The following is a 26700-nucleotide window of genomic DNA, read 5'->3' as shown; positions in this document are numbered from 1 at the left end:
TGACGTTCAATAATAGTCACTCTGTTGATTTTTTGTTGTTTTGAATTAGAGCATGCAGTATTCCTACACCAGACTTCTGCACTTTGCCTGTTGAATGCAAATGTCGCATGATGGTTAAATGGTAATCCGTCACATATATCAGTAGTCGAGACTGCCTTAATGTGGAAAATCATTCATGCCAGAACGATCTGGCATTTTTTTCCCAAAAGCACTCGCTTGACACACAGTTCATATCATTCTAGTTGCCTCCTCTGCATTCACCGCTCTGTTATACCAAAAGTAACTATTGTGTTGCAGATGTTACACCTATTTCCACTTGCGACTCAATTTTACAATGCTTAACTGTCGTTCATGATTTTCAAGTATACAAAATCCAATGCTTAACTGCAAGATGATAACTAGAACTTCAAATTCGAAAATGACAGATGATACATACACTGACAGCATCGCGCTGCTTTCACATGGGCGGCACCGGATTTCAGGCAGTGGGTGGCGTCTGGCCGGTAGCCGCTGCAGCGTGAGGAAACGCTCGAGTGTAAGCTGTTACGATCACGACGCAGCCACGAGCTGTCCTGTGGAGTTGTTTCTGGAAGTACTTGTTATTGCTGGTGGGTAGAATGTGCAGTGAATTATTTCAATGTTCAATCAGACTCATAACTGTAGACGAGGGCCGAAATGTGGTAAAAAAAAAAAAAATACAGTTGGACATGAACATGCGACTATAAGTTTAGAATGCACGACGATTACCACTAGACCACGGGCTCACACAACCCGACAACATCTCGGAAGTAGACAACACTTCCTCCTAACACTTCCGCGTCTTACAGTGTTGCCAGATTGTGCAGATGGCCGGACTTGGAGTTGTGAGACGTGTTCAGTTTTGTTGGCCATTTTGACCACCTTAAGTGAACGACTCGGACTTAGTCTCTGTGGCTGCTTGCCCGGCGGTAAGTTTTTATGTCTAAGACTGTACATACTTCACCGAGAGTGTAGAATGTGTTATGTGCTTTTGTTCTGTGTATAGCTTGAAATTAATTTTGAGAGATTAACTGAAGTGCAATAACATGGATGAACAGTGCTCTGTTGGACAGATAGCAAGTGAAGTGTGTTAGAAAACAGTTTATGGTTCAGTTTCAAAAAACTTGAAAAATGTCAATGACTTTGATGAGGTTAGACAAACTTTGTTTAAATTTCGAGTAAGTTCTTGTGTAACATCAGTGTGTGAGTATCATGAGAAGAAATATATTCTCAGGTATAACCACATTTTTTGGAAGAAAGTGTTGTGATCCACTTACAGTTCATAAAAAGGCTGTTACTAAAGGTTTGAGGGAAATAAAAATTGAACATATGTCCTTGTTATGTCAGAGTGAAACAGCTTCCCAAGTGAAACGTAATGTGATTCCTGGAAATTCTCTGTGGCCAAATTGTTACTCAAAAATGTTTGTTGTGAATCCAGAACCAGAATCATGTAACACTGTTAATGACATTTATATTCCTAATGCGGAAGCTGTTAGCTTATTGGATTTTGCTTGTTGTAAGTTAGACGTACCTCCTGCTTTGAAAATAATAAAATTAGTAGCAGAAAAAGAAAAGCAGCTATTGAATTTAAGGTACAACAAATTTCAGACAAAATTAGAAGACACTTGGAATCATGCTTTAATAGTACAGATACCAACATTGTTTCTAAAGAAGAAGAAAACCTACCACCGGCGTCATCTGGTACTGAATATTTGAGCTTAATAGAGAAATTAAAAATTAAATGTTCAGTGACATCTAAAGAGGAAAAAGTTAAAATTTTAAGTTTGCTCGCTGACTCATGGGCAAGATGAAAAATAGTTAATGAATTCAACGTTTCTCATCGTTTGGTTAAACTAACCTGAACATTAGTGAAAAAGCAAGGCATTCTTCCAGTGTTAGGAAAAAAGAAAGGAGTAGGTATAAGTGAAGAAACAATTAAAAAGATCCAGCAGTTTTTTTGGCCATGAAAACAGTAGAATGTGCCCAGGTTGCAAAGATAGCAAAAGAGTTGTTATAAATGGAGTTAAAGTAACAAAGCAGAAACGACTAGTGCTGTCAAATTTAAATGAACTTTATGTAGCTTTCAAAAATTCTCATTCTGAATGCAAAATTGTAAGATCAAAATTTTGTGTTGTATTTTGGCTAGATCCTCAGGGACACACTGTGTCTGTGTTTGACATTTTGATGATATAAAATAAACTGATGATTGCGGGTGCAAAACTCAGTGATCTTAACTACAAAGAGTTACTAGATTTAATGGTCTGTGACACTAACAGTTATGACGGCATGATGAGTTTGTGTAATAAATGCCCTGGTAAGGAAACTGTTATTGAATTGTTTCACGAATATGATGAGGAAATGCCAGAAGTATTACCTTCAAACAGTGGGTCACAACTGACAGGGCAGAAATGATGACAGTGGTTAAATCCCAGGAAGAGTACTTGGAATCTTTAATTGATAACTTACAAAAACTCAAAAGTCACCACTATGTTTCTAAAATCCAAAGTAAGTTTTTGAAAAACAAAAAAGCACAACTTCATGAAACTGAATGCATAGTGCTAGCTGATTTTGCAGAAAATTTTACATTTGTGATTCAGGATTCAATACAAGGGTACCACTGGGTCAATGACCATGCAACAGTGCAGCTATTTAGTCTCTACTTTAAAAATGAAAAAGATGAATTTTGCAGTTCTTCAATTTGCATTCTAAGGAACTACTTGGAGCACAACACTTTGGCTGTATATGTGTTTCAAAAGTATGTAATAAATTACATAAAATAAAGTTTTCCCAAGGTTGAGAAGCTGATATACTTTTCAGATGAAAGTGGTAGTCAGTATAAGAACAAAAAGAAGTTTTCAAATCTGTGAAACCACAAAGCAGACTTTGGGTTGGAGGCTGAATAGCACTTCTTTGCATCTTGCCGTGGTAAAAATGCATATGATGGAGTAGGAGTACAACAAAACATGAAGTAAGTAAAGCCAGCCTACAAAGACCAACCACAGACCAAATTCTCACAGTACAGGACATGTATGCCTTTTGTAAGGATAAAATTAAAGGCATTACCTATTTTCTGATCAAGAAAGCAGTGGTTATGCATATGAAAATAACACTTCAAACCAGATTTGAAAACTGTATAGCAATAAAAGGAACAAGGCATTTCCCCAAATTTCTTGGCATTGCAGAAAACTTAATTCGGTGTTATGTAACATCAGAAACCGAAATTTATGAGGATCATTGTGTCAGTAAAATTACATCTCTGTCTTTAACATTGTATGACATAGTGGCATGTGTGTATGATGTACAGTGGTGGCTTGTAGAGGTTGAAAGAATAAGTTTGGAAAACAGTGATGTTTTGTGCATTTTTGCCACCCTACTGGCCCAAGAACATCATTCAAGAAATCTCCTAGTGACAAAGTTTGGATACCAATGAAAAATGTTTTAAGGAAACTTTCAGTGCTTGAACTTACCACAGCAACTGGGAGATCTTATTCTATATCACAGAAGCTGTCTGAAGAAATAAGTGTTCTTAACATTCACCACTAGGTTTAGGAACAGTTGCATCTTGAAGGATGTTAATTGAAAATGTTTAAGTATTTCAAAATAATATAAATGTTAATTTCAGTGATGTTTCCACTTTTTGTATATAATTTAGTACCTTACTTCAATAATGATTGATTATATCCCGCCAATATCACACATGAATAGGTGACAGCTATAAGATCAGTTGTAGAGTAATGTGAATTATCTCCGCATTTTCAAAAATTCATATCTTTATTCACAGTCAGATATCAGTGTTGAAATTTTTACAGTAGGTTGCTATCATATAGGTGTACAAACTGTGTAAAAATCATATTTTTATATTCAGTTCCACCTGAGATAACTAACCTCAAACTTTACAAAAATGAAAATTTTCAAATTTCAAAAATTCATAAAAAATTTAGGAAACATTTGTGTATTCCTGCTCTATATGAGGTTAGTAGGTGTGATATCTAACTGCTGCTGTGGTCTTCAGTCCAGAGACTGGTTTGTTGCAGCTCTCCATGCTACTCTATCCTGTGCAAGCTTCTTCATCTCCCAGTGTCTACTGCAATTTACATCCTTCTGAATCTGCTTAGTGTATTCATCTCTTGGTCTCCTCTATGATTTTTACCCTCCACGCTGCCCTCCAATACTAAATTGGTGATTCCTTGATGCCTCAAAACATGTCCTACCAACCGATCTCTTCTTCTAGTCAAGGTGCGCCACAAATTTCTCTTCTCCCTAATTCTATTCAATATCTCCTTATTAGTTATGTGATCTACCCATCTAATCTTCAGCATTCTTCTGTAGCACCACATTTCTAAAGCTTCTATTCTCTTCTTGTCCAAACTATTTATCGTCCACGTTTCATGTCCATACATGGCCACACTCCATACAAATACTTTCAGAAACGACTTCCTGACACCTACATCTATACCCGATGTTAACAAATTTCTCTTCTTCAGAAACGCTTTCCTTGCCATTGCCAGTCTACATTTTATACCCTCTCTACTTCGACCATCATGAGTTCCCCAAATAGCAAAACTCATTTACTACTTTAAGCGTCTCATTTCCTAATCTAATACCCTCAGCATCACCTGATTTAATTGACTACATTCCATTATCCTCGTTTTGCTTTTGTTGATGTTCATCTTATATCCTTCTTTCTAGACACTGTCCATTCCATTCAGCTGCTCTTCCTGGTCCTTTGCTGTCTCTGACAGAATTACAATGTCATCGGTGAACCTCAAAGTTTTTATTTCTTCTCCATGGATTTTAATTCCTACTCTGAATTTTTCTTTTGTTTCCTTTACTGATATGTAACTATAGGAAAAAATAGACTCTTATAAATCACTCCTTGTTTGTTATTTTTGGCTGAAAAAGTGGATTTTCGAAAATTTGGATACCTAACTTGGGAGGTCATTTTGACTGGGTGTTTTTGAATTTAGGGTATTTTGTGTAATAGACAATGTTGTAGAGGACACTTTTCTAAAAACAGTCATGTCAGTTGCAATGTTGTAACTTAACCCAGTGCAGAGATATTCATATTTTTGCTAACATCTCTAAACTGAAACATCATTGTGCACGTACAAACGAAAATCGCCGCCATTCAATAAAGGCATTTTTTTAAAAGTGTTTTGAACTTCTCAATTATAGGGTAATCACATATACAAAAATAAAATATTTAAAAATGGTCAAGCAACCAACTTAATTTTTACTGGACCACTTCATTTGGATTGACCCTATTTTTAATGCTTCCAACACTCTTCCATTCACAGGTATAGTTACACCTAGATACTTATCAGAAGCACAGCATCTAAATTGCACTATTCATCACCACCCAGTATCATATATACTCAATTTTTTGGTGTTTGTTTCTGGACCCCTGCTTGCGGTACACTTCAAACAGCAGTGAACAATCCATTTAACATTTGTAGACTGAGAAAAGAAGCATGAGGAATATGACACAGTGTCATTGAATAAGTTGTCACTGAACATGAGGTGTAATTGTCTCTAAATACCCGACACTGATACAGTTGGAGCCTAATTTGTGGATGGACCAGGTTTGTGAAAGTGGGTGCTGTGTTATATAAGAGGAATTACAAATTCGTAAAAACCTTTGACAAGGTTGCATAGTTGGAAATGTGATGGCTGAATGCACCTTGACCACATTTATTAAAATGAAGGAAGACTAACACCGTCAGGGTCACTTTTTATGGCTTACCTGTTTTGACCCTTGTTACTGGCCATCTTCAGATCTGTACCTAATTTCTGTGAATCACAGTCCAGTGTAACTGAATCTCTTCCCTGTGGACAAACTGTGATATACATAGAAATTAGATATGATTCAGAAGATGACCTTTGAGAAAGGTCAAAACTGGTAATTCAAATAAACATAAACAGTGACCTGAATTTTTCTATCTTTCCTTAATTGACATGTCATACCACTGTTTACAAGTAAGGTTTGAAAGGTCCTCTGTAGCTTAAAATTTACATGGAAAAAGCATTAGACACTGGAAAGTAAATGTATACCCTGATAAATGACAGCATGAGATAATAGTGAAAGGAATGGGCCATGGAAAAAGTCCATTAGTTGATCTGCAGCTCTCATATTTTGCTGGATTTTTCAATTCTCTTACATTTTCTGTCAATCACCATGCAATATCAATGCTAAACGGGTCCTGTTACACAGTGCTCTTGAACCATAAATTGGCTTCTCCCCTGTGGGCTTTGATCTGCAGCATCAACAAAGCTGAAAGACTTTCTCCTCTATCCGGTGGAAAAATAACACACCCAGAGAAGTTGAAGTCGATGTATTTCTTGACGTAACATATGAAACATACAATCCTAACCCTAACTTCTTCTACACAACTTCTTCTTACACAAGTGTAAAACTCTGGCTAGATGTTTGCACGAATGCATCTCATAAGGGACTGTGAACTGTGGCTAGATGTTTGCATGAGTGCATCTCACAAGAGACTGAAAAATTTTTTGCAATAAAATGTGAACATCAGTTGTTTTTTGGCACTGATTTCTTTGACCCCATGGAGGCCATGTGTGCTCCATTCCCATCACTCACCACCTTGTGCAGCAAATGACTGCACCCAGCAGGTAGCAGCACCAGGCTGTGGTCCTCATCACTGATAACACAAGATTGGACAACTCTAACTGCACAAACCATCAAAACCTCTTGAATGTGGCATGCTTCCTACATACTAAATACTTTAACCCATGGATATCTTTCAATGGCCAATGGAAATTGAGGACATGGAACGTCTCATTCTACAAATGACATGCTACACCTCATAGTCAGCCCTTAAAAAAGCAGACTGATAAGTTTGGAGCACTGTTTGTGGTGTAGAACTGGCACCACATGGTAATGTAACCGTCCACCGCAGACATTATGTCATGGCAGTGCGTGTACCAGGTGGTTATATGGAAATAACACAGGCTGGTCGATGAGGAGACGTGAGAGAATGACAGAGGAGCAGTTGTATCTGGATTTTCCCTTGAATAGCATTGCCCAATTTGTTGCTGTATCAAGGTGGAATAGCCAATATGTGTACAAGGAATGGTATCTCTCACAGCCATGTAACACGGTGTAGAAACAGCCATAAAAGGATCCTAACTGATGTGGACTAGAGAAAAGTGCCATAGTTTGTCTATAATCACTTTCAAAGCTGACAGGAATTGCTGTTTGTGAATGCAGGCCCATCTCAATTTGACCAGTCTCCGAGAAAACACTGGAAAAGAGAACTGTTGTTGTGGTCTTCTGTCCAAAGATGGTTTGATGCAGCTTTCCATGCTGCTCTATCCTATGCTAGCCTCTTTGTCTCTGAATAACTACTGCAACCTACAACTTTCTGAAGCTGCCTTACTGTGTTTACCTGTTGACCTCCCTTTACAATTTTTATCCCCCACAGTTCCCTCCAGTATGAAGTTGGTGATTCCTTGATGTCTCAAAGTGTTTCATATCAGCCAATCACTTGTAGTCAGATTGTGCCAAAAAATTTCTTTTTTCCCTAATTCTATACTGTACCTCCTCGTTAGTCATGTGATCTACCATCTAAACTTCAGCAGTTTTCTGTGGCACCATATTTCAAAAGCCTCTTTTCTCTTCTTGTCTAAACATTGTTCTGCATTTCAGCCCACACAGGCCAATCAGGACCGAGTGATGGCCATTTCATGTCCTGCCATTGACGTTTTTTGTCCATAGTACAGAGGAACGTGGGGTCAGCAAACCACTCTACAAACCGTTGTCGGCTTTCTCTACCTCGGAGCCTTTACTGCTCGGTCAAGTAGCTCCTCAGTTGGCATCACAATGCTGAGTGCAACACATTCCAGTCCTTCCAGTGAGGGAAAATCCTGGCAGAACCGAAAAGTGAACCTGGGTCAGCAGCCAGATGTGCAGACCCCTGAGCTACAGAGGTGGATGGGCTGAAAGTTCCCAAATTGCATTTGTCACAGTCATACGGACCTAGCGTTTGCCACAGTATGGTGTTATTTGGAAGATTGCACACACTCCAGGACAAATAGGAAATCTGGGAAAAATGCAGGAATTTTATCCATTCGAGAAAAAAACAGGAATTTTTTAGAATTCTGAGAGTTTTTCATTGTTTTACTTTTCAGTTAAATTTTTGTAATTTTGGCTCGTAAGAACTGATACTCTACCTAAGAATTTTACATTAGCCTGCTACTGCAGAATAATACTGTTGCAATAAAACATAAATAAGAGACTAACACCAGAATAAAACTTCAGTTGCAAAGAAAATGCGCCACTTAAACAATGAAACACACTCAACAGTATGCTGACAGCAAAATGTGACAAAGGCCTTAAGAAGAAGACTGTGCAATAATTTGTAACAACAAACTGTTTTCGATGAGCGTGACATTACAGCTGTTTACATTTCTAACAGTTTGTGGGAAAATATTGCAAATTCTGGGTTGAGAAGCGTTACTTTCAAAGGAAATATTCTGAAATTACAGAGCATTTGACTCTCTTTCAAAACTTAACTCTTTGAGAACGAGCCACTCGGAAAAATTTTAGGCCCGGGAGACCAGCCATTTGTGCCATTATTTAAAATTTTACTGACACATTTTTATTTGATATATCTTAAAGGGTAATGCACCATAAAAGACCAGTACTATATGTGAAACCTTAGCTTTTCGTGTAGCTACTCTGTGTGGATATTAATTTAAACCATTAACTTCTCCAGAAGCAGTGATTGGGAAGGGAGTAAGACAGGGTTGTAGCCTCTCCCCGATGTTATTCAATCTGTATATTGAGCAAGCAGTAAAGGAAACAAAAGAAAAATTCGGAGTAGGTATTAAAATCCATGGAGAAGAAATAAAAACTTTGAGGTTCGCCGATGACATTGTAATTCTGTCATAGACAGCAAAGGACTTGGAAGAGCAGTTGAACGGAATGCACAGTGTCTTGAAAGGAGGATATAAGATGAACATCAACAAAAGCAAAACGAGATAATGGAATGTAGTCGAATTAAGTCGGGTGATGTTGAGTGTATTAGATTAGGAAATGAGACACTTAAAGTAGTAAAGGAGTTTTGCTATTTGGGGAGCAAAATAACTGATGATGGTCGAAGTAGAGAGGATATAAAATGGATACTGGCAATGGCAAGGAAAGCGTTTCTGAAGAAGAGAAATTTGTTAACATCGAGTATAGATAGATTTAAGTGTCTGGAAGTCGTTTCTGAAAGTATTTGTATGGAGTGTAGCCATGTATGGAAGTGAAACATGGACGATAAATAGTTTGGACAAGAAGAGAATAGAAGCTTTTGAAATGTGGTGCTACAGAAGAATGCTGAAGATTAGATGGGTAGATCACATAACTAATGAGGAAGTATTGAATAGGATTGGGGAGAAGAGAAGTTTGTGGTACAACTTGACCAGAAGAAGGGATCGGTTGGTAGGACATATTCTGAGGCATCATGGGATCACCAATTTAGTATTGGAGGGCAGCGTGGAGGGTAAAAATCGTAGGAGGAGACCAAGAGATGAATACACTAAGCAGATTCAGAAGGATGTAGGTTGCAGTAGGTACTGGGAGATGAAGAAGCTTGCACAGGATAGAGTAGCATGGAGAGCTGCATCAAACTAGTCTCAGGACTGAAGACCACAACAACAACAACAACATCTTAACAGCAGTGTTGCTATTGGCTGATTATATCACATGTCCTATGCTCTGAATATCTGCTGTCATTTGCTGATGAGATCACTTGATGTGAGCCATGATTAGTTGACAGAAGCATATTGCACAGTGCAATCTCAATTTCAGTGTTTTGAAAGCTTTCGTGCTATATTTGGTGGAATTCAGATTTACACTTTTGTAATATGAAAATATGCAGCGTTCATGTTGTTGCGGATCACGGATATATCCAGAAAGCACCTTTTTCTGAGGGGGAGGGGGGGGGGGTTATTTCCTAAATTGTCCGGAAGTTCTATGCCGGTGTACAAAACCTTTACCATTCAAAGGATTGATAAGTTTTACAGCTCTGAGGAAAATCATATTTCATTTAACACAGAAAAAGTGTATTTTCAACAGGGAAAAAGTGTTATTTTTAACCAGGAAAAATTTGTTCCCTTACCCCTCCCCTGCGTATACATCCCATATTGGGCACACAACATAGACACCTGTCGTTCTCTGAGTTTAGACAGCAGGGCTCACTTTTCTGACTTGTTAAGGCAGGTGGCTGTGTCATATCTTCATGGTTTCTGTGACATTCTATTTCAACAGGGTAACATGACACGGCACACTGTGTATGCTATGCTGGCATACCTTGATACAGAGGATGTTTCACTGCTGCCCTGGCCAGTATTCTGTACAGATCTCTCACCCACTGAAAACTTCTGGTCATGGATTGGTGAGAGTCTTTCTCACCACCAGTTCCTCGCCGCTATGATTGGGTACCTCTGGCATAGTATTCAAGCAGCATAGAATGATGTAACCCGATATCTGTCATCCGATCTCAGTTCAGATTGGTGCCTACCTGGGTTAGCGCTGTTGTTACTGCTAGAGGTAGCAGATCTGTCTCCTAACTTTGGCACCCGTTATACCCCTAAATCACCTACAAATTTAGCAATGCTGTCTTCCTGCTATGATGTGTATTTACAGTAAATAAAATTTCATTGCAATTTTGATGACCAGTAATGTATGTAACAGTAATTTTCTCCCTTACTTTTAATTGAGCTTTTCTTTAGATGTTTTATTCTGATGAGTTATATACCTACTTTACAGGTACCGCCATGCACTTATAGTATTTGGTGGCCTCCAGGGGTTGGAGGCTGCTCTTGAAAACGACGAACAGTTAAATGTCGAGCAGCCCAGCCTCTTGTTCGACCACTACGTGAACACCTGCCCTTCCCAGGGCACCCGCACGTTACGTACAGAAGAGGCGTTGCTGATCTCACTGGCAGTGCTGCAGAAGAAACTGAAAACAAAGGCAGTGCCTGTGCAGAGTCAAGCTGGTGCAGCGGAAGAGGAAACAAATGAGGAGGAGGTACACTTGTTGTTTCAAACTTGAACAGAAATACAGAGCTAATTCTCACCTAAGGAATGAAAATCTAGACTGCAAGTAGAAAATATTGAAAGCATATTATTGTAAAATTTGATGAAGAGTACATTCCAGTCATCATAATGACTGACTCGTATAGCTAATAGTGTTTTCGGTTTTCTTGAAATTTTATTCAGTTTGGACATCCATGTCAGTGACAAAAGCTTATTGTGCACTTCAGAATGTAATATTTTTTCCTGGACGAGATTCATAAATTATGACATGCTTGTGGACCATAGTAAGCTGCTGTTAAAATATCTTAAGTAAATGAGCAGTTTAAGTTGGTGAGCATTGTCTGGCCACACTTTACCAGAGAGCACACATTTGTAAAGGAGTGGCAGGAGAATCATGTGTGTCATCTAGTTGTGATCTGCAGAGTACCGTACAGTGCTCAGTTTGCTTATTTCTGACATTTGACAGCTGAAACAGCAATGCAACACACATACTCACATTGTACTGTGCCCAATTACACGTGCCCATTGAGAATTTTCAAAAGTCTTGTGAATGTAAAAAGTCTTCCCTAAAGCTTTCACAAACTCATTACATATCATGAGGTCAGAGGAAGGCATACCTCGTCTACACCTACATACTTATTAGGTAAGCCACCATACCCCAGTGTATCTTGTCTTAGCAGCCCTTAAACAAAATATTTGTTGGTGACAGCAGGACACTTCTACAGTGTGTAATAAATGTCGTGCATACATCAGCTGGTGTGAAGACTGTTTTTTTATATATATGACATACATTCATTTTGTCGTTCAAATATTCAACTACCATCTAGAATAGATGGCCTGATTGTGGTGTGTTATATAACCAAAACCAGTAAATTGAAGATAAAATTACAGCTGTTGGCAAAAAAATAAATCTTGCAATCAGGCCCTGAAGACCACGGGATAGTCAGCTGACCGCCATGTCATCCTCAGTCATTCATCCTAAGATGTGGTATGGAGGTGTGTTTCAGTTTGGCTTCGGCTGCATGGTAGTTTGTTATACTTGGCCACATGCACCAAACACTTAAAGAAGTTGCCACCTGACCACTCCGTGTATATACAATGAATGTTGTTTATTGAGTGCTCGGTCATTGTTAAGTATTATTAATCAGGGTCCAGATAGCCTGTGCCCTGAATCCATTGCCTCCTTCTTCCAACTTGGCTCAGACTTCGCCTCCTTACAGGCTGCTGATAAAGCTGCTGGAAAGTAACTTCACATGCTCATTCACTCCACCACATAATTAAGTGAGATTCAGTTCACCTTCGTATATTATCTTCAAAATTACAACTCAGTACACGATAAATTAGGGCAGCTACCAACTCGTATACTGCCTCTCTGGACTATTTACACAACAGATCTGATAATCAACTTGATAATTGACAATTACAATTCACTTACTATCTTTGACATGCCGTGTTTTTAGATTTCATGGAGTTCTTTCTTCTGCACTGCTCGGTCCATGGAACTCCTGTCTCCACCTCAGCAGGTAGGGTCACTTGACTGCTACCCATTTCCATACAGGCACTGGATCGTTAGCTCTGGTATCAGCACCTACAATTCAAAACACCTCCCAACAGGGAAGTGCTCACCACTTATTGACTATCGCAGTCATGAACATCTTTTCTCTGACATATTTATTTAAGGATGTGATACTTCTTATTCAAGAAATGGGATGTGTTACTACATATCCCTCCACTAAGAGAAAAATAGTGTGACAACACATTCAACTTTAATTATTATGTAAGTGTTACATAAATGGACACTAAAGCTTTGCTATGACTTTCAGAATTTTTTTATCAGTGCAGTAAGTGTTTCTGTGTGTGTTTGGTTTTACCATTAACACATATTTCATTATACCTCACCACAAAAATCTCTCTTTCTTGGAGAAGGTAAATGTTATCTATAATTCTAGGACCAAACTTCAGAGTACTCTGAGATTACATGGTCTTTGGAAACAGGTAAATTACTTAACGTTAATAATTTCATTTAATCAGTCTGGAGGTAATGCTCCCTTATCCTTGAGCAAATAATAATATTCGTAAATATTTCTTAACATTGGCCTTCCAGTGATTAAGTATGCTTTCCTCTAACTTCTTACCATGGCTAACATGATGTGCCTCTCTTGCCATAAAGTGGTTGGGGTCTTTGCTTCCTTGGGTCCACCTGAACCTGGTGTAAGTTCCCATCTCTGGAGTAACTTAGCCATAAACTACCATAATATGCATCACATAGCTTCTTTACTATTATTTTGAGTACTTCAGCATGCCTCCCTTCTGTTTTCCTTTTTCACATCTCTAACTACCTCGCCAAACTCCTATAGCCTCCTGATTTTCTCCAGACAGTCCTCCTGCCTGAGTGTTTTTCCTATCGCTGCTGTCCTCCAAAACCCTTTTCCTTCTGCATGTTAGCTTGTCACTCTTGGGTTATTATGACACTTGGCCCCTTTATTCCTTGACAAGTTGACAAGACTTCATAGTACGGCTATAGGTCTGAGGTCCTCAGTATATAATAACAAGATGCACGTGTAACAGGCGTCTGTTGCAAAAGTTTCCAGACAGATTTTTGCAGGCTAGCAGTAATTTGCTTCAAAATATTACTGGAGTTGTAACAGAAGGCTTGTGGTTAGGCTTATAATTAGGGACCTCGTCAGTTGGATCATGATTTCATTTATCAACTTCTGAACACTACTTTTTGCGAAAACACTGGAGTTTGGCAATCCTACGGGGCAGGGGGCTGCCTTTGCCCAGAGCAGCAGGTTTCTGTGGGTGGCAAAAGCTTAAATTTTACAATAAAAGTTTGGTAAGAATTGTGACAATAAGTTGGAAATAGAAATCATTCATAATATCTAGTGTATTACTGGAAATTATGTAGATATTATGTACGAAACTGTGAAACAGATGACAAATGAAGCACGAGTTGGTCACCTTGGGTGCATCAAAATAGCAAAGCTTGCTAGTGACATATTGCCATCTCGATTTCTACCACACACCTACACAACACTTGAAATTTACCTATTTCAGCTTAAAAGCTCCTACAGAAGTGAAACATATTACAATAAAGAAAGAAAGAAAGATAAATGTCAGCATATGATGGCCACAGTAGCTGGAGTAGCAGTCATATGTGTATAGTTTTTTAAAAAAAAAGGCTGTAGCCAAAAGCTTTTCTGTAACTGTCTTTTCATTGTGCCTGTCTGCAACTTAATGTGTTGTATCTATTGTCAGTAGCAATCTGTTCTTTTCATAATATTATAGATTGTTCCATTTGATACTCATATGTATTGTTATTTGCAGGTGTTTGTAAAAGTTAGTCGATTCCAGTTGACTCACTGAGATGGCAGTCAGAGGATACCACATTTTTTGTTGTGTGAAGAGCATATTTTTCCATTTCTGATTGTTTAAAGCAAGTTATCAATCTTTGTACCCCTTTAAAAATTTATCAGAGTCTGACAATATTTGTGCTGCTTTTTTACATAATCATACTTTTGTTAGTAAAAATTGTCTTGGCACAGAGTCAGTACTTTTTGGGTGCTAAAAAATACTGTGTGTTCTTTGATGTATGGGTTTCACTATACAGGGTGTTACAAAAAGGTACGGCCAAACTTTCAGGAAACATTCCTCACACACAAAGAAAGAAAATATGTTATGTGGACATGTATCCGGAAACGCTTACTTTCCATGTTAGAGCGCATTTTATTACTTCTCTTCAAATCACATTAATCATGGAATGGAAACACGCAGCAACAGAACGTACCAGCATGACTTCAAACACTTTGTTACAGGAAATGTTCAAAATGTCCTCCGTTAGCGAGGATACATGCATCCATCCTCCGCCGCATGGAATCCCTGATGCGCTGATGCAGCCCTAGAGAATGGCGTATTGTATCACAGCCGTCCACAATACGAGCACGAAGAGTCTGTACATTTGGTACCGGGGTTGCGTAGACAAGAGCTTTCAAATACCCCCATAAATGAAAGTCAAGAGGGTTGAGGTCAGGAGAGTGTGGAGGCCATGGAATTGGTCCGCCTCTACCAATCCATCGGTCACCGACTCTGTTGTTGTGAAGCGTATGAACACCTCGACTGAAATGTGCAGGAGCTCCATCGTGCATGAACCACATGTTGTGTCGTACTCGTAAAGGCACATGTTCTAGCAGCACAGGTAGAGTATCCCGTATGAAATCATGATAATGTGCTCCACTAAGCGTAGGTGGAAGAACATGGGGCCCAATCAAGACATCGCCAACAATGCCTGCCCAAACGTTCACAGAAAATCTGTGTTGATGACGTGATTGCACAATTGCATGCGGATTCTCGTCAGCCCACACATGTTGACTGTGAAAATTTACAATTTGATCACGTTGGAATGAAGCCTCATCCGTATAGAGAACATTTGCACTGAAATGAGGATTGACACGTTGTTGGATGAACCATTCACAGAAGTGTACCCGTGGAGGCCAATCAGCTGCTGATAGTGCCTGCACACACTGTACATGGTACGGAAACAACTGGTTCTCCTGTAGCACTCTCCATACAGTGACGTGGTCAACGTTACCTTGCACAGCAGCAACTTCTCTGCCACTGACATTAAGGTTATCGTCAACTGCACGAAGAATTGCCTCATCCATTGCAGATGTCCTCATCATTCTACGTCTTCCCCAGTCGCGAGTCATAGGCTGGAATGTTCCGTGCTCCCTAAGACGCCGACCAATTGCTTCGAACGTCTTCTTGTCGGCACACCTTCATTCTGGAAATCTGTCTCGATACAAACGTACCTCGCCACGACTATTGCCCCGTGCTAATCCATACATCAAATGGGCATCTGTCAACTCCGCATTTGTAAACATTCCACTGACTGCAAAACCACGTTCGTGATGAACATTAACCTGTTGATGCTACGTACTGATGTGCTTGATGCTAGTACTGTAGAGCAATGAGACGCATGTCAACACAAGCACCGAAGTCAACATTACCTTCCTTCAATTGGGCCAACTGGCGGTGAATCGAGGAAGTACAGTACATACTGACAAAACTAAAATGAGCTCTAACATGGAAATTAAGCATTTCCGGACGCATGTCCACATAATATCTTTTCTTTATTTGTGTCTGAGGAACGTTTCCTGAATGTTTGGCCGTACCTTTTTGTAAAACCCTATATAACGTGAGAAAAGTTGATTTTGGGATCCATCCTGGTTGGCATGGAAGTCATTCTCCTCAAAATACACATGTTACACCTCCTCCTCATCCATTGTGTATCTACCTTATACTGATTCAGTGCTGCGCCATTCAGAATCTTTTTCTTGTATTTGCTTCATGTCTACAACACATATTTTATCTAAATTGTTAGTAATTTGCACCAAAACACTCTAATTTAATTTATTTAGTCTTCTCGTTCTACTATTTCATGTTGTGTAGTGGCCATGATGCTGATGACACACCAAATAAACAAAGAATTTATATTTCTGTGCACTTATGTTTAGTCAGCTGCACTATATCGTGAAAGAGGAAATCAAGTACCAAGCTGTGTGGCTTGGAAACTAGCACCCCATGACCTCCCCTCCCAACTAAGCCTGAAACATTGAATTCATCACTTACAATTAAGAATGAGTGAGAGAGATGCTGCCTAATGATAGCACACAGCATTAGAATGTGGTGGATTACCTTATTGGCAGCACGGAGGCACCGGTGGTCCAGATGTGAGGCACCAATGGTCCGGATGTGATCGTAATTAGACTTGATATCATAATTCCAGGTGATCTGATTGTCACAACTAGCAGCAATGAGATAATTAATTCGACAATCTTTTATTGATCTTTTGGTGTCTGTAACACTCAGTTAAACTGTTTCAATATGGCACCTGAACAGTTGGAGCACGAGCTCTGAAGACTATCTGTACCAACCACTGAAGACTCATCTTGACAGCAGAACAACTTGGGTCCCAGTGAGGCGTAGCTCTAGGTGTGAAGGGTATTTAAAACATTGGTTTTCAAAGAAAACGGCGAACTAAGGGGTCTTCCACTGGAGTTTATCTATCATCTCCGTAACGCTTTCGCGATTACTAAATGATCCTGTAACGAAGCGTGCTGCTCTCCGTTGGATCTTCTCTATGTCTTGTATCAACCCTATCTGGTACGGATCCCACACTGCTGAGCAGTATTCAAGCAGTGGGCGAACAAGCGTACTGTAACCTACTTCCTTTGTTTTCGGATTGCATTTCCTTAGGATTCTTCCAATGAATCTCAGTCTGGCATCTGCTTTACCGACAATCAACATTATATGATCATTCCATTTTAAATCACTCCTAATGCGTACTCCCAGATAATTTATGGTATTAACTGCATATGCTTAATTGTCATTTGCCTGGTTTTTGGCAGGCTACTCACAGTAAGTTATGTTAGGTTACCAGACAATGACTTCTTCTAATAGACAGAATTGCGTTCTGGCACCTTCTTCATGAATTTGTGCAGAAAGGACCATTCAGCTGTTCAAAATGGAAAAATCCATCTTTGTGAAAATTATTAACTTTTGAATTAATTGTAATTATGACCAGCAAGAATTATGTACATTTTATCTATACTGGGGCATCATTACTGGTATCCTTTATCCTCCCCTGCAACACACACGAAATCACAAATCACATTAAAATCAAAATTAATATGTTGTATAGAACTATCATTGCTATCTCAAAGGCTTGCTGTTATCTCTCATAAACCAAATTCTGATATGATAATAGTTTACCACCCATGAAGTACAGTGTAATAGTGAGAGATACTTCATATTAGATTTCTTACATTGGAATCTGAGCATGGCCAACAGCTACAGCCTGTCATTTGTCATTTGTGGAATTTAGGAGACAAAAAAATTGCACCAAACAGCTAACTCACTTTGTGATACACGGCCCCAGTTTCAGGATGCCAATCTGTTTCAAGAGTCACCAAAAATTTAATTTTCAGTATTTCATAAAATTATTGACCATATTTAAAAATTTAAAATGCTGTCATAACCTACTCATTATGAGGTACAATCTTGTGTTAAAGGTTTAACACAGTAAAACAGGTATTACAAATAGAAACTGTATACACGTCTTGACATAGTGTAGCTAGAAGTGCACAAATTACCCAGACTAGATTAGAGATCCAAAGAAATCATAAACATAACTTCAAACCTTTTCTGAACTTTTTCTTACTTACATGCTCATTGTGAGATATTTAATATGTTAACTCACTTGTAAAGTAATCAGATGATTGAAATGAAAAGCTTGGTGGCAGACTGCAAATCCAGAGGTTTGAAGTGTGACCCCCCTGACCAGTCCTAATAGCACTTTTTTTGCCTGTGGCAGTGTATTGGAGTACATATTGAACTGTATCTCCCCTTGTGACTGATTCTGTCCCTTCAAAAGGTTGGAGGAAGGAAATGCCATAGGACCGTGCCCAGTAAAGCGCAAAGATTTCTAACCAACCTTGGGTTGATGACAGATTTGCTTTACTTTAGTTAAATGATGAACTGACTTAGTTGAGCATTGGTTATTGAATAAATAGTTCTAAAAATGAATGTGTATGTGTGCTTATTTGGGAGTGAGTTGCAATTATGTGAAAGCATTTTCCTGATCTGACAAGGAGAGGTCCCCAGCAGTGGGTTTGACTTTTCGAAACCATCTATATGGAGCTGCAGGTTAATATCCCAGGTATCACACCCTGCAGCCATTCACCCTAGTTGGCCCTCGTTTGCGAGTAACTGACGAAAAAAGAAAATTAGAAATTTGGATGACATTCAATACCATTAAAAAAGTAGCAACAATAGACTGGTTGCTTGGTGTAATGGACAGAGTACTGCCTTCACATGCAGAAGGTTTTGGGTTCAAACCTTGCAAGGTGATTTAAACTTTTCTTTATTTTTAAATATTTGTCAAAATGGCTTTGACCATTACTTTTATTCAGTTCATCATCATCTTGGACAGTTTCTAGTCTCTGGCCGGGTCTGTATGGAACATAGGCCTCTCCATCATCTTCTATCTTGCCACCATCTCTCCGTCTTCACCTTGGTCCAGCCTTCTCCTTTCTTCTAGACACATTCCTTTACTCCTTTCAGCCATCTGTCTCTCGGTCTTCCTCTCTGTCTTTTTCTTACCAGTTTCATTTCGTGTATCCTCCTGGGTATCCTCTTCTCCTCCATTCTCTTAATGTCTCCATACCATCTCAGCCTTGGTTTCTCTATCTCCACGTGTAATGGTTCCACCTTCATTAACTCTCTGATCCTCTCATTTCTTAACCTGTCGATCTTTGTCACTCTTATACTGTTTCTCAATAATTTCATCTCATTAGCTTGTATTTAGCTTTTCTCTCTTCCTTCATAACCCAGGTTTCTGATGCATATGTCAGGATCGGGACAAAGTACGACTAGTATATAACCTTTTTACTGATTTGGGGTACATGCTTGCTCCTTATCAGGCTTCTGACAGTCTTCCGAAATGCTTCTGCTTTTCTCCCCCACTCATTTATTCCTGTGTTGTTTTTTTTTTCCATCTTCCTGTATCAAGCTTCCCAGGTGCTTGAAACTCTCCACTCTCCTTAATCGTTCCCCACCAATTGTTAGTCCCATTGTTCCTCTCTTCTTCTTTCTTGTTGTGATAATCATCTCACTCTTACTTACACTAAATTTCACCCCATATTCTTGTACTGTTCGTTCCCATACGTCCAACTGCTCTTGTACTTACTGCTCCTTATTCCCCCAAATCATCGGATCATCTGCAAACACCATATCTTTCATCTTCCTTTCACCAATTACTTGTGCTACAGCACTCATTATATCATTCATCACTACAATGAAGAGTAATGGTGAAAATGCACTTCCCTGCCTCAAGCCATTCCTCTGTTCAGTCCAAGCTGATCTCTCTCCTCCCACTTTCACACAGCTCACACTTCCACGGCATATATCCCTTATCCTCCAAATAATCTGTATTGCTACTCTTCTGTTCTCCAGGGCTTTCCACACTTTGCTTCTACGTACACTATCATATGCTTTTTCAATGTCCAGGAAGGTCTTTAGTAGATCTATCCCATATTCATAGTGCTGTTCCTGCAGTTGTCTTATAGCAAAAATTAGATTCACCATGGACCTTCATGTTTTGAAGCCATGTTGCTCTTCTCTCATTCTTCCTTCTAATTTTTCCTGAATTCATGCTTCCAAAATTTTCTCAAAAATTTCTGCACAGTGACTCATCAATGTTATTCCCCAATAGTTCTTACACTCTTTTCTATTTCCCTTCTTAAAGATTGGGACTGTTATTCCCTTCTTCCAGTTTTATGTGATCATCTTCTGTCTCCACACAATTTTCATTACTCGATATAGCCATTGTATCCCCACCTCTCCTGCTGCTCTGATCATCTCTACACTTAGCTCTCCAGACCTGGTTACTTCCTTCCCTTCATCTTGCCCAATGCCTCTTCCACTTCTCCCCGTGTAAGGTCTTTTTCTATTTGCCGTTCCTCCTCTTTTTTTCTCTCGAATTGTTCCTCCTCATCCAAGTCTCCATTCAGGTTCAGGAGTTTTTCAAAATACTCCTTCCACATATTCTTGAGTTCCTCCTTATTTTGTACATCTTGACCACATTTGTTCACCATTTGAGCATAATCTGTTGCATCGTTCTTCCTCTTACTTCCCATATAACACCATTTTTGAATCTTCACTGTCATTCTCCATCTTGTGGTCCACTGTACCATCCACTTTCTTCTTTCCTCCACCACCACTCTTTTTGCTTCTTTCTTGCTTGGCCAATACTCTTCTCTTGTCTCTACAGTTATCTTCTGGAAACATACCCGAAACACTCTATTCTTCTTCTGTACTAGATCCTTTGTTTTATCCACCAGGGTGTTTCTTTCCATCTCTTTTTGGTTGCCTGCCCTCCCAAATATTGCTTCTGCCACACTTACTAATATTCCCTTGAACCACCCCATTCCTCTTCTACCGTTTTTGGTTCATCCGTTGGGGTGCTTTTGCTTTACTACTTGCAGGTACTGTAGCCTGCTTTCCTCCTCCTCCAACTTCCATACCCTTATACGCCTTTCCTGTCTCTTAATAAATTTTTGAATTTAACTTTTGAGTCAAAAGGCTTAAATTCTTCTTTAGGACAAGAAGGCGGTTTTCTGTCCATTTATTATCCTTAGTCCCTCTCGGGTTTATTCATCTCACTATTGTACAGGAAGTAGTCAACTACTGACTTTCTGTTTTAAGTCTTGACTGTGCCAGGTAATCTTGTGGCTCTCTCTTTTCCTGTACCAAGAGTTTCGGTTAAGTAGTTTAAATCTAATTTTACATTTCTATTACATTTTCACATTATTTTGATGATTGTAACAACTTCTTCATTTGCCCTCATTTTTCTTCCTTTTTTTTTTTTGTCATCAGTCCACTGACTAGTTTGATGCGGCCCGCCACGAATTCCTTTCCTGTGCTAACCTCTTCATCTCAGAGTAGCACTTGCAACCTACGTTCTCAATTATTTGCTTGACGTATTCCAATCTCTGTCTTCCTCTACAGTTTTTGCCCTCTACAGCTCCCTCTAGTACCATGGAAGTCATTCCCTCATGTCTTAGCAGATGTCCTATCATCCTGTCCCTTCTCCTTATCAGTGTTTTCCACATATTCCTTTCCTTTCCAATTCTGCGTAGAGCCTCCTCATTCCTTACCTTATCAGTCCACCTAATTTTCAACATTCGTCTATAGCACCACATCTCAAATGCTCCGATTCTCTTCTGTTCCGGTTTTCGCTCAGTCCATGTTTCACTACCATACAATGTTGTACTCCAGACATACATCCTCAGAAATTTCTTCCTCAAATTAAGGCCGGTATTTGATATTAGTAGACTTCTCTTGGCCAGAAATGCCTTTTTTGCCATAGCGAGTCTGCTTTTGATGTCCTCCTTGCTCCGTCCATCATTGGTTATTTTACTGCCTAGGTAGCAGAATTCCTTAACTTCATTGACTTCGTGACCATCAATCCTGATGTTGAGTTTCTCGCTGTTCTCATTTCTACTACTTCTCATTACCTTCGTCTTTCTCCGATTTACTCTCAAACCATACTGTGTACTCATTAGACTGTTCATTCTGTTCAGCAGATCATTTAATTCTTGTTCACTTTCACTCAGGATAGCAATGTCATCAGCGAATTGTATCATTGATATCCTTTCACCTTGTATTTTAATTCCACTCCTGAACCTTTCTTTTATTTCCATCACTGCTTCCTCGATGTACAGATTGAAGAGTAGAGGCGAAAGGCTACAGCCTTGTCTTACACCCTTCTTAATACGAGCACTTCGTTCTTGATCGTCCACTCTTATTATTCCCTCTTGGTTGTTGTACATTTTGTATATGACCCGTCTCTCCCTATAGCTTACCCCTACTTTTTTCAGAATCTCGAACAGCTTGCACCATTTTATATTGTCGAACGCTTTTTCCAGGTCGACAAATCCTATGAAAGTGTCTTGATTTTTCTTTAGCCTTGCTTCCATTATTAGCCGTAATGTCAGAATTGCCTCTCTCATCCCTTTACTTTTCCTAAAGCCAAACTGATTGTCACCTAGCGCATTCTCAATTTTCTTTTCCATTCTTCTGTATATTATTCTTGTAAGCAGCTTCGATGCATGAGCTGTTAAGCTGATTGTGCGATAATTCTCGCAATTGTCAGCTCTTGCCATCTTGGTATATCGCCAGACTCATATATTCTACACACCAACGTGAATAGTCGTTTTGTTACCACTTCCCTCAATGATTTTAGAAATTCTGATGGAATGTTATCTATCCTTTCTGCCTTATTTGACCGTACGTCCTCCAAAGCTCTTTTAAATTCCGATTCTAATACTGGATCCCCTATCTCTTCTAAATCGACTCCTGTTTCTTCTTCTATCACATCAGACAAATCTTCACCCTCATAGAGGCTTTCAATGTATTCTTTCCACCTATCTGCTCTCTCCTCTGCATTTAACAGTGGAATTCCCGTTGCACTCTTAATGTTACTACCGTTGCTTTTAATGTCACCAAAGGTTGTTTTGACTTTCCTGTATGCTGAGTCTATCCTTCCGACAATCATATCTTTTTCGATGTCTTCACATTTTTCCTGCAGCCATTTTGCCGTAGCTTCCCTGCACTTCCTATTTATTTCATTCCTCAGCGACTTGTATTTCTGTATTCCTGATTTTCCCGGAACATGTTTGTACTTCCTCCTTTCATCAATCAACTGAAGTATTTCTTCTGTTACCCATGGTTTCTTCGCAGCTACCTTCTTTGTACCTATGTTTTCCTTCCCAACTTCTGTGCTGGCCCTTTTTAGAGATGTCCATTCCTCTTCAACTGTACTGCCTATTGCGCTATTCCTTATTGCTGTATCTATAGTGTTAGAGAACTGCAAACATATCTTGTCATTCCTTAGTACTTCCGTATCCCACTTCTGTGTGTATTGATTCTTCCTGACTAATGTCTTGAACTTCAGCCTACTCTTCATCACTACTATATTGAGATCTGAGTCTACATCTGCTCCTGGGTACGCCTTACAATCCAGTATCTGATTTCGGAATCTCTGTCTGACGACGATGTAATCTAATTGAAATCTTCCCGTATCTCCCGGCCTTTTCTAAGTATACCTCCTCCTCTTGTGATTCTTGAACAGGGTATTCGCTTTACTAGCTGAAACTTGTTACAGAACGCAATTAGTCTTTCTCTTCTTTCATTCCTTGTCCCAAGCCCATATTCTCCTGTAACCTTTTCTTCTACTCCTTCCCCTACAACTGCATTCCAGTCGCCCATGACTATTAGATTTTCGTCCCCCTTTACATACTGCATTACCCTTTCAATATCCTCATACACTTTCTCTATCTGTTCATCTTCAGCTTGCGACGTCGGCATGTATACCTGAACTATCGTTGTCAGTGTTGGTCTGCCGTCGATTCTGATTAGAACAACCCGGTCACTGAACTGTTCACAGTAACACACCCTCTGCCCTACCTTCCTATTCATAACGAATCCTACACCTGTTGTACCATTTTCTGCTGCTGTTGATATTACCCGATACTCATCTGACCAGAAATCCTTGTCTTCCTTCCACTTCACTTCACTGACCCCTACTATATCTAGATTGAGCCTTTGCATTTCCCTTTTCAGATTTTCTAGTTTCCCTACCACGTTCAAGCTTCTGACATTCTACGCCCCGACTCGTAGAACGTTATCCATTCGTAGATTATTCAATCTTTTTCTCATGGTAACCTCCCCCTTGGCAGTCCCCTCCCGGAGATCCGAATGGGGGACTATTCCGGAATCTTTTGCCAATGGAGAGTATGATCATGACACTTCTTCAATTACAGGCCCCATGTCCTGTGGATACATGTTACCTGTCTTTAATGCAGTGGTTTCCATTGCCTTCTGCATCCTCATGTCGTTGATCATTGCTGATTCTTCCGCCTTTAGGGGCAATTTCCCACCCCTAGGACAAGAGAGTGCCCTGAACCTCTATCCGCTCCTCCTCCCTCTTTGACAATGTCGTTGGCAGAATGAGGCTGACTTCTTATGCCAGATGTCTTCGGCTGCCAATGCTGATTATTTATCAAAATTTAGGCAGTGGCGGGGATCAAACCCGGGACCAAAGATGTTTTGATTATGAATCAAAGACGCTACCCCTATCATTCTTTTTCCACTTGGAATTTTTGTGAATTTTAATTTAATTATATTTATCTGTTATAAAATTGAAAATGCTGTTCTGTCAATTAAATGAACAAAAGGTGAAACAATCTATTTATATTGACCATGTAATGGTGTAAAAAATGTATTTTTTGTTACTAGACATGTAATTTTTAAGGTAATCTTTATATAAACATTTCAGACATAGGCCAAATTCCTGTTGCGTTATAGACAAAGTAACACAGATGCAGATTCAAATGACAGAAGAAATTAAATCAAAATTATTAAAAAAATTAATTAAAATCACACAAACAAAAAACTCAAGTGGAAAAAGAGTTACAGGAAGAAAAAGAAGGCAAATTAATAAGTTGATATGATCATCAGATTGACATGACAAAGGAATATAAATATAAAATTATATTCAAATCACTTAATTGAACAAAACAAATGATCAAAATAATTTTGATAAAGATTTAAAAATAAATTTAAATCACCTGGCGGATGAGGTTTGAACCCACAGCCTTCTATATATGAAGGCATTACTCTGTCCATTACACCACACAACAAGTCTGGTCACAACTAATTTTTTTTAATGCTATTGAACACCAAACAAATTCCAATTTTTTTTTAATTGATTACTCACAAACGAGGGCCAATTAGAGTGAATGGTTGTAGGCTGTAGACCTGGGATCTTAACCTACATCACTGTACGTATGGTTTGAAAAAGTTTATGTCACCACTTGGGGACCTCTTCTTGTATGTATATATATTTATCACAGTTCATTGTATTTACGAAGCAACATATCAGAGATCTGATATCTTCTGTTCTTACTTGTTGTAGTGACTAACAAATCTGATTTAAAATATCAGTAATTGTTTCTGTTGCATGTTTGTCATATTTGAAAGTGCAAATGGTAACATATGTTTTTGATTAACACAGATGCAGATCGAGCAGTGACTTCCAGTGTTAGAAGAGGAAGCAGATGATAGGATTGGGAAAGGCAGAATCCTGGTCAGTCATAAAGTGCAAAGTGCTGTACATAACACCTCTGATGTTACGTGGAGGTTATCACTTTATTGTGTTTATTTACTGGATAATGGAGAGTTTTGTTGTGAGATTGATGAACTGATGCTGTAACTGACAGATTTTACCAAGAAAAGGATTAAAAATTACACAGTTTAATTTATGTCTCCCCATGAACATGTCGCATAGATATTATGGGTACAGTGACAGAAAACTTGAGAAACAGTTTATCTTGTGATGGTTCCGACAATGACAAATTTGATGTGTTATTTTTATATGAAATAAATATTTATGAAACTTACTTGCAATTTTTCTCCTAATCATTTCTTCATTCTTTGACTAATGTTCTTTTTTCTGTGTTCCTGTGTTATTTCTTCATAAAGGATGGCACAACATGTGGCACTTCCTATACACACACTTTAAGGACACACACTGCAAGATGGTTAATGGGAATAACTAATTTAATAGAAATCATCTGACTGTGGCTGGTGTTGATAGCTTTTTGGTTGCTGCCAATTTTAGCTACCAGGTGACATTATTGTTGCTGTTTGTACCATTGAGGTAAATGAGACTTATGGAAATTTCATTGCACACCTTTTAGCAATCATTAAGTATGATCTCAACTTTCGTAGACATAAATACACTACACAGCTTGTGCTAGGCGAAGTTGGCAATATCCCAAAAGCAAATTCTGCTTTATAAATTTACTGAACTGCCAATTATGTTCTTAGTCTTATTCTTCCCAACCTCCGATCGCATAGTATAGAGGCTACGCGGGCGGCAGGAAGTCGACATGAGCTGTTGGTTGCTTCACAACTCTCGCAACCCGCCATTGCAGACCTCAAGGTATCAGTCTGCATTGCAACACAGCCACATAAACATGGCTGGTGTCATTGTTGCTCCTGCCAAGCGTGAATTA

At 39.1% G+C, this 26700-nt stretch overlaps 1 protein-coding gene across 2 annotated transcripts in view; it reads left to right on the top strand.

The window, feature by feature from the left end:
* Nucleotides 1-26082, top strand: part of LOC126106756 (putative methyltransferase C9orf114) — a 59965-nt gene extending 33883 nt beyond the window's left edge. For both annotated transcript variants that reach the window (XM_049913129.1, XM_049913130.1), the window contains exons 4-5: nucleotides 10793-11054; nucleotides 25698-26082. In XM_049913129.1, the coding sequence (XP_049769086.1) occupies nucleotides 10793-11054; nucleotides 25698-25715 (280 nt within the window). In that variant the 3' untranslated portion in view covers nucleotides 25716-26082. The remainder of the gene's footprint in view (nucleotides 1-10792; nucleotides 11055-25697) is intronic.
* Nucleotides 26083-26700: the final 618 nt, after the last annotated feature.

The sequence above is a fragment of the Schistocerca cancellata genome, chromosome 10 (assembly GCF_023864275.1).
Source record: "Schistocerca cancellata isolate TAMUIC-IGC-003103 chromosome 10, iqSchCanc2.1, whole genome shotgun sequence".
Classification (NCBI taxonomy): Eukaryota; Metazoa; Arthropoda; class Insecta; order Orthoptera; family Acrididae; genus Schistocerca; species Schistocerca cancellata.
This window is presented reverse-complemented; position numbering and strand designations above follow the sequence as displayed.